Source organism: Marmota flaviventris, chromosome 7, assembly GCF_047511675.1.
Source record: "Marmota flaviventris isolate mMarFla1 chromosome 7, mMarFla1.hap1, whole genome shotgun sequence".
Lineage (NCBI taxonomy): Eukaryota > Metazoa > Chordata > Mammalia > Rodentia > Sciuridae > Marmota > Marmota flaviventris.
The window spans coordinates 96945319-96958538 of record NC_092504.1 but is presented as its reverse complement, the minus strand read 5'-3'; the positions used below and the strand labels follow the sequence as shown (position 1 = coordinate 96958538).

At 36.1% G+C, this 13220-nt stretch overlaps 1 protein-coding gene across 2 annotated transcripts in view; it reads right to left on the bottom strand.

The window, feature by feature from the left end:
- Positions 1-5590, bottom strand: part of Lamtor3 (late endosomal/lysosomal adaptor, MAPK and MTOR activator 3) — a 29530-nt gene extending 23940 nt beyond the window's left edge. The window contains exons 1-3 of one of the 2 annotated variants that reach the window (XM_027935378.2): positions 5465-5590; positions 5088-5133; positions 3465-3499 (exon numbers count right to left, since the gene is read on the bottom strand). In XM_027935378.2, the coding sequence (XP_027791179.1) occupies positions 3465-3499; positions 5088-5096 (44 nt within the window). In that variant the 5' untranslated portion in view covers positions 5097-5133; positions 5465-5590. The remainder of the gene's footprint in view (positions 1-3464; positions 3500-5087; positions 5134-5464) is intronic. The other variant, XM_027935377.2, reaches the window with a different exon arrangement.
- Between the last annotated feature and the right edge of the window lie 7630 nt (positions 5591-13220).

Sequence of the window (13220 nt, the reverse complement as noted above, 5' to 3'; positions counted from 1 at the left end):
TGATCTGTAACCATCCACATCACTTCTTCCAAAATGTGTTCATGACTGGTCACTGGGCATCTATCATGCAGTTCACAAAGAGACATAACAAGGCATACAGCCCTTGTCTCCCAGTATAAACTATGTGACATTAAAAAAAAAAAAAATAGATAATCTAAAGAGGGAAGTAGCCAGCAAAGATGAACTACAGAAAGGTAATGAAAAGTTAAAATGTTGGAAGTGAAATTTGAAATGATGGTAAATAGTTAACAGAAGAAAGAGCTAACAAAGGGAATGTGGATTCCATCACAATTAGGGGGATTCTAGATACATAGCCAGAGGCACTCAGTGAAGGTAAACTTAATGACATAAATTAGGAAACCAGATATGATAAAAGTCCCAGAGAAAGTGATTCTGGAAAAAAAATAATAAAAAAATTAAAGGACTCAGATATTTCACAACCGTGAAATTACAAAGGATAAAAGTAGGCAGCTAATCCAAAATTATTAGACTATGACAATTCACCAAGATCTAGAAAAGAATCTAGCTCCTTCTCTGAAAGTAAATGAAAAGCAGTTAAACACTGTTTTTACTTTTTATGTTTTCTTTTTTTGGTACCGGGGATTGAATCCAGAAGCTCTCTACCACTCAGTCACACCCCCAACCTGTCACCCCACCCTTTTAAATTTTGTTATTTCGATGCAGAGTCTAACTAAGTTGCTAAGGGCTTCACTGGGTTGCTGAGGCTTACCTCAAACTTGCAATCCTCCTGCCTCAGCATCTCAAGCCACTGGAATTAAACACTGTTTTAAACTTACTCTTGATACACTTTTTTGCAAAAACAAACAAACAAACAAACAAAAAACTTAATTCTCAATGTCCCCAATGTTTTAAATTATTGTACTAAGCAATTATTCATTTTAGTATTTGTTTTCATTCCCCTAAATATTTATAAGTAACAATAAGACAATTTTAATGTTCTTTAAAAATTTAAAGGTCATAAAACAATTGCTATTTTCCCTGATTTCTAAATTATTTTCAGCATGTATTGTCATTTCTACAGACCTATATTAGCATGCAAAGCTAGGACTTCCTGTATTGTTGATTACTGGGTTAAAAAGAGAATCAACAATTTGTCTCTATAGTTTGCCAATATTACGAGGAAAAGAATACAAATGAATTCAAGCATTATAGTAACACAAAATCAATTACTTCATAGTTTAAAACCTCAATATTTTTTTTCCTGAATACATGAGAAAAATATAACAGTTATATTCAAAACCAGAAAATAATGTCATTAATTTCCAGTGATCTGAAATCAGGCGAGTTACAGGCACATTCCATTAGAAAAAGCACACTGGAAATTCAAGCAAAAATCCAAATATAAGGTGTTTTCCCCTATCTACAAAAATACATTGACATACACAACCTTTTATAACTTCAGATTTGGGAGATAAGAAAAAATTCTCACCACAAATTCTGCTATATTACTTTAAAGTTATTCAATAAATTCTGAATCACTTCCTTGTCGAACATGAGAATCATATACCTCTCTTGTGCCCTCAACTGAGCAAGTCTAAGTTATCTGAAAGAGTGCAGAGGAAAGCAGCACTTGCTAAGAAAGGCATTTTCTACATTAAACTAAATATGAATTTTAAATAAGTGACAAAGTCCTTTGAATTAGTAAAAATCTAGAAGAAAGTTTGTTAACCTTAATACAAGAGCTTAATTTAGAAAATAGTACATGAAGTAGACTGTGTGTAGGCAAAATAAAGCCTTGTATCCTGAGCAAGAGCAACACAGGAGGCATCATCACATTACCTGATCTCCAGACCTATACAAAAACAGCTTGATATTAGCATCAAAACAGACATGAAGACCAGTGGAATAGAATGGAAGACACAAGAGACAAACACACAAACTTACAGTTATTTGATACTTGACAAAAGTGTCAAAAATATGTGGTGAAGAGCTGGGGTTGTGGCTCAGCAGTAGAGCGCTCATCTTGCATATGTGAGGCCCTGGGTTCGATCCTCAGCACCACATAAAAATATAGACAATAAAGGTATTATGTCCAACTACAACTAAAAAATGAATATTTAAAAAAATATATATGTTGGAGAAAAGATAAGCTTCTTAACAAATGGAGCTGGGAATCCTGAATATCTAAATGTACATGAATAAAACTAGATCCCAATCTCTCATCCTGCACAAAATTCAACATGACGTGGATCAAAGACTTAGAAATTAGACAGAAACTTTGTAACTGCTAGAAGAAAACATAAGGTCAACACTCCATCATCATATAGGTACAGGCACTGACTTCCTTAAAAAGAACCCTAAAACTCCAGAAATATAACCAAGAATCAATAAGAGGAATGCCATCAAATTAAAAAGCTTCTGCACAGCAAAGTTTCCCCTTAAAAGTAGGAAACCATTAAGAACATAAAGAGAGAACCTACAGAATCGGAGAAAATCTTTGCCAGATACTTCTCTGATAGGGAAGATCCAAAACATAAAAAACTCAAAATGCTTACACCAAAAAAACCCAAATAAACAAATTAATAAATGAACCAGAGAAATAAACAGAAATTTCTCAAAAGAAAAAAAAAATCAGGTCAGACACAGTGACACATGCCTATAATTCCAGCAGCTCAGGGGGCTGAGGCAGGAGGACTGCAAATTCAAAGTCAGCTTTAATAACTTAGCAAGGCCCTAAGCAACTAAGCAAGACCCGGTCTCAAAATAAATTTAGAGTTTTTTAAATTTAAATTAAAAATTTAGAGTTTTTAAATTTTTTTTTTTAAAGGCCTAGGATGTGGCTCAGTGTAAAGCACCTCTAGATTCAATCCCTGGTAACAAAAAAACAAACAAACAAACCTATACTCACAGAATTCATATCACTCCAGTCAGAATGGCAATTATCAAAAACACAAGTAATAACAAATATTGGCTAGTATATGGGGGAAAGGTATAACATAGATTGTTGGTGGGATTACAAATTACCACCACCACTCTGGAAAGCAGTATGGAGATTCTCAAAAAACTAGGAATAGAACCACCATAGGACACAACTATCCCACTCCTTGATATTTATCTAAAACAACTAAAATCAGCATTCTATAGCAATATAGCCACATCAATGTTATAGCAGCACAATTAACAGTAGTCAAATTATAGAACCAGCCCAGATGACCATCAAGATGAATAGATTAAAAACATATGGAATATATACACAACAGAGTTTTACTTGGCCATAAAGAATGAAATTATGTCATTGCTAGCAAATGGATAGAAAAGCCACACAACTCCTCTAGGCTTCATGTTATTTATCTGCAAACTCAAAGAACACCACTTATGATACCTACAGTAATGTTAGATATTTAAAAGTGATAATAAATATCATACAAAATATCTTTAGAGAAATAATATGCCTCATAAAATTAACATGCTATGAGGAAGTTATGCAATAACTGGTTTCTTACCTTGGTAACTTCTTATACAGGAAACGCTTCAGGTCCTGAAAGAGAATGTTTAAAAGTAATATTATATAGCTTCCACTGCTTTTCTAGACTTGTCCTATCCATCTTTCAGGAAACTTAAGTCATCATTCGTAACTTTTCTTGCTGGCATTTTATCTTTCTATTTCTGATTTTTATATTTACTAGTTTTATAACTTAGAGCAAGTTAACCTTTTGCTCTAAGCCTTTAGAGAAATAATTCATTATTGGTTGAATAGATAATCATAGAACCTATATAACTATTGAAGTTTATTGAGATGTATGTATTAGTACCAGCTGTAAAGCCAGTTCATACTTTTCATAATACATTTACTCCTGTAGCTACTGGTTTAGAATACATTATGAGCTGGGTGCCATGGCACATGCCTGTAATACCAGTGGCTTGGGAGGCTGAGACAAGAGACTCGCAGGTTCAAAGCCAGCCTCAGAAACTGTGAGGCGCTAAGCAACTCACCCTGTCTCTAAATAAAATACAAAATAGGGCTAGGGAGGGCTAGGGATGTGGCTTAGTGGTGTACCACCCCTGAGTTCAATCTGTGGTACCAAAAAAAAAACCCAAAAAACAAAAAAAACCCACAAAAACAACAACAAAAAAGGAATACATTATGAACTTTTTTCTACATAAATAGACAGATTTTCCATTCTTTCTTGGAGGAAGGGTACCAGGAATTGAACTCAGGGGCACTCAACCACAGAACCACATCCCCAGCCTTATTTTGTATATTTTTATTTAGAGACTGGGTCTCACTGAGTACTTAGCACCTCGCTTTTGCTGAGGCTGGCTTTGAACTCGTGATCCTCCTAGCTCAGCCTCTTCAGCGGCTGGGATTACAGGTGTACGCCACAGGGCCCAGCTCCATTGTCCTTCTTAATGATCCTAAACAAGTTAATTAACTTCTCTAAGTTTTAGCTTCCTCATATGACTAAAAGAAAAAGACAATATATCAAGTGTTTATTCTGCAGAGAACATATTTAGGACTAAAGAAACAGAAAACTTTTATAATCTGTTTTATTACACACCCTCACCTGATGAATTTCATTGTCAAACCATATATAATCGTAATCTGTACCTACATATGACTCATATCTGTTTTCCAAATCTCTAATCCGTGCTCTTCTCCAAACCTGAATGATCATTTTATTCCATGTTATCACCACCAGTTTACTTTTGCTCCCATCTTAAACACACACACACACACACACACACACACTCACACAGAACTTGACTTGCGATTCGTACAATGCAGCTAATGAAATTATCATGACTGCTGACTTTAAAAAAAGGATCCAGAGCACATGTCCTACATACTGACAGGAAAGGCATCATTCAGAATTTCAAATGGTAAATATAGCCTTTTTTTTTTTTTAAGGCCCAGGAGGATTGGGAAAGGGGAGAATACAATTTTCTCAACCAGAAACCCAGGACCCTTAAAATCCAATCATATTAGTCTCTCACACCTGATCCTAACCCGGAAGAGAGACCAAAAACGAAACAAAATTTCTGTTTGGGAAGCTCTACCTCTTGATGCTCAGTAGCCTCCCCCACGCCCCCGGGGCCCTTCCTCTTGTGTGGGGGTATCAACTCACATCCGCCATGACGAACCCCTTTCTCCCGCAGGATCAATCTCCACGCCTGGAAGAGAAACTCCCTGTGACTCTCCCCTCTAGGCTTCTTCGCCCTCCCGGTGCCCCCACATTAAACGGGGGATTAAGTCCTCGTCAGGGCCGAGCATGGTTCCGCAGTTCTAGATCTCGGACCACGGAGGCTATGCGAGGGGGTCGGAACTTCCCAACACCCGGTCAAGTACCCAGCCTGGATGTCTCACCTCCGCCCATTGCACCCCTGCCCCCGCACCCAGAAGTCGAGGCCCAACGAGGAGAAGTGGCGGCCTCTCCTCTTCAAACTCACCACCCACTTCACCCCGGGCCCAGGCCTGAGCACCGGGCAGAGCGGCGCCAGTTACCTGGGTTTCTTGACTGCTGGATTAGCTCAAAAGCTGTACAGAAAAGGCTCCAAAAACAGGTTCCTCGCAAAGCACTGTCACATGATTCGTGACCTGGGCGGCGCTCCAGGAAGCACTTCGTTGGCGATGACACAGGATTTCCCGCGGAACGGGCGGAAATTGCAAGCGCGCCCAGTCGCTCCTCGGGCCCCAAGCGTACTGCTTTCTGCGCCTGCGCGCTGCGCGGCTCCTTGCGGCTCAGTCTCCGGGAGAACGTTGCTGTGATAGAGGTTTCCCACGGGGTGGCTGCGCCGCAGTTCCTCCGGAGAGTGCCCATGAGGGTTCGTGTTATTGTTTCTGAAAGCTGGGTCTTTGTCCCCGATGCCGATCTAATAAGGAGGCGGCTTGGAGAAAGAGGAAAAAAATGGTTTATTGCTTTGCTAGCAAAGGAGAAATACGGAACTCCTGTCCCAAAGGCTGTGATTCTGCCCATCAGCAGGAACAGAGGGACTTTTATATCAGAGGAGAGATCAGGAAGGAAAAGGTTAGGGGGAAAGAAGATCAAGGAAGAGATCGGGAAGGAGAAGGTTGGGGAAAAGAATGTAGGGGAGAATATGGTTGGGAAAAAAGAAAAAAAAAATTAAGTTTCAAAGCCACAAGGGATATAGTCAAAGCATCAAGCGAACCCCTGTTACATTATGAGGCATTCTTGTGTGGAGAGGATGCAAAAGTTTCATGGGTTTTTCAGGATCCCTTATCTTAAAATCTTTCATTGTAGATAAAGAAATTTGCGGGACTGGTGTTAACGACCAGCACGCACTAGATCGCCTGCGATTGGAAGTCCGAAGAACTTAGGTTTCTGACCCCAGTTGCTTACTTTCTCTCGACTTAACGGCAGATGCCTCCCTACAGGCTCTTTATTCCAGGTCTTATCCAGATTTAATCAAGGAGCCCTGTATCTCTAGCCTCTACTTTTAATGCATGCAGTCGCTGACCTACCTTCTTTAATTGGCTCTTTCCTCTTTATTTTTGTTTGTGTGTGTGTGTGCCATGATTGCACATTTAACAAAAGCCTGTGTAAGTAGTAGGATCATCAGAAATCTTAATAAAATGGGAGGAGTCGCCAGTCACCTTAGCCCAAGGTTCTCAACCTCTGCACTATTGACGGTTTGTGCCAGGTAATTTGTTGTAGCAGGCTGCACTATGCAGCATAGGACATTTAGTAACATCCCCAGTCTCTGCTCACTAGATACCAGTAGAAAATTCCCTGAGGGCCAAAAATCTTACCCCAGCTGACAACTGTCTTAGCCCCTCCTAGGAAAATTGAAGCTCATGGCTTTACTAGCTGATTTTTTCTGATCTCATTTCTTGCAGAGTAGTGTGTCTTGAAAAATGAGATCAATGGGAACTTGTTTACAGCTGATCTTCATTTCCAATCCTTAAAAGTAGGAATGCAAAGGGAACTAATTCTAGTTCAAGATACAGTGAAAGCAATTGGTTATTTCCTATAGTTGTAGGAAATCTTATGGATTAGTTTGTGGGTTTTTTTTTTTTTTTTTTTTTTGAACATGCTGGAATTGAACCTAGGGCCAGCACTTATTGTGGTCTTCTACTCAGTTATTTCCCCAGCCTGCTAGTTATCTTTGAAAGAAACTGTAAACTTCAGAGCTCTACAAATGACCTCCTAAGTGAACTTGACAGATAAACTGAAATTGGCATCATTGAAGATCCATTCCTTTTCCTTATTTTAAACCCTTTTTACTTACCTTCTGGAACACTGCACTTCTTGTCTCAGGTCCCTTTTCCTTGTCAGATGATGGCATTTTCTACTTATCTGTTTTGCTGCTGTTTTTCTCTCCACAATGCCCTGAAAATGTGTAAATATGTACCTTTTGTCTGTATTAATTACATTTTTAGCTGTACATTTAATATTAGATACTTTTACATTATCTTGCTGCCAGGCTCTAAAATTCTCCTAATCAAAACTATCCTAATGTCTGTATTAGTACCATGATTCTGCCAGTCAGGATTCTTGTTTGATCTTCCCTATGATGTTTGTACCTGTATGTTTCTTTTTGCAGTACTGGGGATTAAATCCAGGGTTTCTCTGTCCTTGAACTCCTTTTCCTTTTTTTTGGCCAAGGATGGGGGGTGAGAGACATAAGGTCTTGCCAAGTTTCACAGGCTGGTCTTGAAATTGTGATCATCCTGCTTCACCCTCCCAAGCAGCTGGGATTACAAATGTATACCACCATTCCCCACTGTATTTTTTTCAATTTTTGACTTAAACCTTTATTTCTGCTCAGCAAGACCAAATCAATAGCTACTTGTGTTAAGTCAGCTTTCTGTCATTAGAACAAATACCTGAGATAATCAACTTATAAGTTTATTTTGGCTCAATTTTAGGAGTTTCAGTCTATGATCAATTTGTCCTATTACTTTGGGGCTATGATGGCACATCATGACAAAACCACTTACCTCATGGGCAGGAATCGAAAAAGACCACAAAGACTATGATCCACAATCCCCCAAGGGCATACCCTTGATGACCTGAAGACATTCTACTAGGCCCCACCAATTTAAAGTTTCTACTAACTACCAATAGCACCATGCTGTAGATCAACACTTTGCCATAAGGACCTTTCCTTTAAGGGACAATTAAGACCCAAACTATAACCCCACTTAATAATAGCACATAAAACATATTATTACATGTTCAAAAATTGTAGACAATGATAAAGCTAACAGTTTTTAATGAGGGCCTAATGTATCAGTGTTTTACTTGTGAACACATTCTAATGAGGATCCTCTACTGTAACCAAATTGATTACCTCAAACTTCCATTACTTTCTCATGCTTATGCCTAGACTATTAGGCTGCAGAAAATTCATACAACTGTCAACAACCCACAGAAATCCTCTTTTTTACTAGCCAAATTATCAAACTCAGTGCCTCACACATGCAAGGCAAACGCTCTACCACTGAACCACAACCCCAGCTCAAAACTTGAGATTTTTAAGGGAGGAGTTACATGATCAGATTGGACTTTTAGAATATCATTTTAGTTACCATTGAAGACTGGGGGCAAAAGTGAATGTAAGGCAGGTAGAAGGTTTTTGTCAAAGGAGAGATGATAGTAACTTGGTCAAGATCATTCAAATCATCTTCACTGTCCACTTCTGCTCATCACTTTCCCCTTCCCCCACTTCATATGCTTTCAAGAAACCTGAGGCTTACCATTTCATAACCACTACAAACCTACCAGCATTTAAATTTATCCTCTGTGCATTAACTTTTTGAAAGAATGCTGGTGCTCTTAGAAAAGTTAATTCTTACATCTTTCAAAGGAGTCTATATCCTGTGACATACCAAGTTCTTAATGTTATTACCCTCTTTTTCTCTATCTTCACTTTCAATTTTGACTTGCCATTTTCCAGAATAAAAAAAAAGATTGCATGGTAATGAAAAAATAAGAGTCTTCTGGAGAAACCACATTCTCTTCCAGTTACATCATTCTTCTCTACTCTCTTGTATAGCCAAATGTTTGGAAAAATTTAGCCTGGTTCCTAATTGATGTCACCATATTATCCAAAATCCAATCAAAGAGTTATGTTGGTCTATTTCCTAAATACCTCTAAAAATTTATTCATTTATATTTACTCCTTCTCTGGTCCAAGTTATGATCATCTCTCTTTTGACAAAACCTTCTAGCTGCCTTACAATCACTTTTGCCCTCCAGTCTTGTAACTAAAATGATATTCTAAAAGCCTCAATCTGATCATGTAAACTCCTCCCATAAAAACCTCAAGTTTTGAGCTGGGGTTGTGGTTCAGTGGTAGAGCGTTTGCCTTGCATGTGTGAGGCACTGATTTTTATCCTCAGCATCACATAAAATAAATAAATAAAGGTATTGTGTCCATCTACAACTAAAAAAAAAAAAATCAAGTTTTTTGAGATAGTGTTATCACCATGGCTGGTCTTAATGAAAATCCAGTCCCTTATTTTAATTCTCTCACTTACCCTGGAATCCTTATGTTATAATCATGTAAGTTTGTTTTCACTTCTGAAGTTTTTATGACTTTACCAGCTTAGTACACACTCTGCCTGAAATATTTCTCTAGCATTCACCTCACTCCTACTTACTTCACATTTTGTGTCAGTTGAAGCTCCCTTTCTCAGAAGAACTTTTCCTGATACTCCCAGAATAGTTTAGGTCATGCATGCTGGCATTTTTATCTTGTAATTTTGTATCACATTTATCAAAATTATAACTATTTACTTGACACTTATTTTCTTTGCTACGTATAAATTTCATGAGAGTCTTTGTCCAGTCTTTCATATGAGTCATGTCCAATGATTAATTCCTTGCACCCAGCTGATTACCTGGGATATAGCAGGCATTCATAATTTATGGCTGAATAAAATAATGAGCATATTATGAGGCGGAGGCAGGAGGATCATGAGTTTAAAGCCAGCCTCAGCAACTTAGTGAGGTCCCAAGCAATTCAGTGAGACAGACCCTGTCTCTAAATAAAAGACAAAAAAGAGCTGGGGATGTGACTCAGTGATTGAGTGACCCTGGGTTCAATCCCCAGTACCAAAAAAAAGTATAAAACATAATAAAAATGAATCTTTACAGTGAGAACAAACCTTTTTATTAATATATTGAGATAAACTACAGAGACTAAAAGACAAAAAATTCATCATAAATCATTCAGTAGAACATTCATTAAAAATCAAATGCATTTTAACAGTTCTCACACAGAAAATTTTATTTTGTATAAGTCTGATATAACATTAAATATTTTACAAATCAGACATTTCATCTTTAAACCTAATTATATAATCTTGAATGCACTACAAATAAAGTAATATCTCCTTTACCAGTTTCACATCACTCAACTTACATAAGGCTTCCATTAAAAATTCCATCATACCTTGAAAATTACCTGTAGCTTTTTAAAACAAACTAAAACTAAACTTTAAATAAGAAAGTCTTATGTAGCAATCTAAAAATCAAAACAAAGCAAAAAAAGGTAAGAAGCATTTCTTAATATAAATTACAAAATATCAATTACATTTCTTATCATTATTATAGTCATCCAATCTCACAAACAATTCATTTTCAAAGCAATGATTAAAATACTCCAAAGTCACTGAAAATGTTTACTATTTTAATGGTGCTCTTAAATGACTAAGTAGAATATCAGAACATATAGAATCTTGTGAAGTAAATGAGACCCGTATTCATGCCAGGTGTCATCTGCTATGCAGTTACTAGACATCTTGGCAACTAATCATCCCAATTTTTAATCACTTACTAAATTAAGATACTTTAAGAAACACTTCTTACCTTTATATATTTCCAGATTGCTAGATTTAGAAAGATACAATTATATTTGAAGTATGGGCCTTACAGTAGGAATTTGCATTAAAATATGAAAAAAAGATCAACTGAAAGAATTTACACCAATGAAATTCTGTGGACTGATTTTCAAATTTAGAAATATGAATATCCACTGCTAATGGAAGCCCTGCTATGTGCAAATGTAGTGTGGTATAATATATTATTAAACAATCACACATCTGAGGTATTAGCTGGAAGAAAATATATATACACTTATACAGGTACACATCCACAGAATATTCACAAATCTATTGGCCCCAACACCAGCAGATAATCAAATTAAATGAAAAGGAATCACATACCAACAAGAAAAAGGAATTTATTTTAAAAAATGTGGTTACATAATCCTTAATATAAGGAGTATGTTTTGAGGAATTATCTATTTAATAGTCATGAACCAAAAAGGAAGCCTAAATTCTAGGACTGTGTTGCCTGCCAGATTATTAAAGGGGCATGCAAGAATGAAAAGCCTCATTTTAGCCATAACTGAAAATCTGAATTCAGGAAAATTTGAAAGTTATTGCCAGACTACTCCTTTCTCTTTCAATAATTGACAGAGAATTTTATGTATTTTTGATGAGGCAGTAGCCCAACACAGCCAAAAGACAAGGTTTTCAGCTATTTAGTGAAGATTAAAATTCAGATTTGTTATTCATTTCACTAGTTGTTCAGATGAGAAAAAATGTTATGAATTCCCTTTCAGTTTGCTTCACTTGGATGAAGATGGGTAAGTAATACAGGTAGTAGTGAACCCAAGCTTCACATGCAGAAGCTAAGTAAATGTACACATTCTTCTCTTTTTAACCATTTGGTCCTTTGTAATAATACTCGTTTAACTGGAAAGATGGTTCCTTTGGTCCTCAGGTCATTGAGAAATATTTCATTGCCTTCACAAGGTATGAGATTTTTTTAAAATCAAACATAAGCATACAATAAGTAATATTAAATATCTGCAATTTAAATCATTACAGATCATCAGAAGGGAAATCAAATAATCATTTCTTTTTATTTTACATACCAGTGTAAAAGATTTAACAGGAAGAAAAATTAATCATGAAAGTGCAATTAAAGGTAAGGACTAGCATTCCATATTCCTGTTCCCGTGAACACCTGAGCTGACACAAAAGCAGAGTCCTTTAATGCGTTATCATAAAATGCCTTAAAGATTTTACTTTTCTCTACAAAACCTTTATGAATCATAAAGAAACATGTAACAATTATGAAACAAATAATTAAGAATTCCAATATAATCTGTTCCCCAAATCAGTTATATTCACTTAGATTATTAGATAAATAACTTGAAATTTCTCATTATTGAGAATTCAGTTGTCTTATTTGATCAAAGTAAGTTCTAAAACTTACAAATGACTAAAGACTAGCACCGATCTATCTGGGAACTAAGGAAGCCAAAAAGAAGAGGAAAGATACTATTTCCTTTTCCTCAAACCCTCACGAAAGGACAGTAGTGCATAAAAAGGGATAAACAATGTAAAGAATAAAAACAACTGCTGCCAAACTTCCAAAATATCAGCTAAAGAAGCTAGTTAATAAGCAAAATTAAAGGGCTTTTAGGTGGTCTTTAAAATGATCAAATCAAATTATTTTAAAGCTCTAGCTAAAAATAAGATGGCAGAATACTGGGAGTTTTATCATAAAGGAATAAGAAATATGAAAATCTGAAATCTCAAGATATCTAAAATCTTGCTTTTAAAGATTAACCCAAAATTTTAAGTACTTATTAGGTCTTTATACCATGATATAGGTAACATTAGGGACTCAATCTTTCTTACATACCTTATATGTGGCTTAAATTGTCAGGCACTCTATAATCATTTTCCACAGTTGATTTGAAAATTTAATTTTCAAACACATTTCCCCTAACAGATTATCAAATAGAATGTATCAATAAACCTGAAATATAATACTGTCTGAAAGTCATGTATAACTTTATGATGTAAAACTTAATTTGATAACTTCACCTATCCCCTCAAAGCAGGGATTTAAGGAAATAAATCAGTCAATAAGAAGTATCAATCACAACAGTGTAAATTTTACATTAACACTGGAAAAATAAAGGTGAAATTTTTTTCATTAAAATTTTTATAAATTTCTGATACATATGAGCTTTCAAAGGTACTTAGGATGACTTTTTTTCTTTACTCATTCTACATGCTCAAAAAATACTTAAATTTATATATATATTTTTAAAGCACTGTTTTTTTTTTTTTAAAAGGTCACATCTTTTAAGCAAGTTGGGTAAGTTGTCCAGGTTTCCTAGGACAGCATGTTTAGTTTAATGTACTGATTTAATTAGGCATTATCTACTGATTCACCTGGAAAAGGGGAAACAAGAACATTTTTAAGAGAATA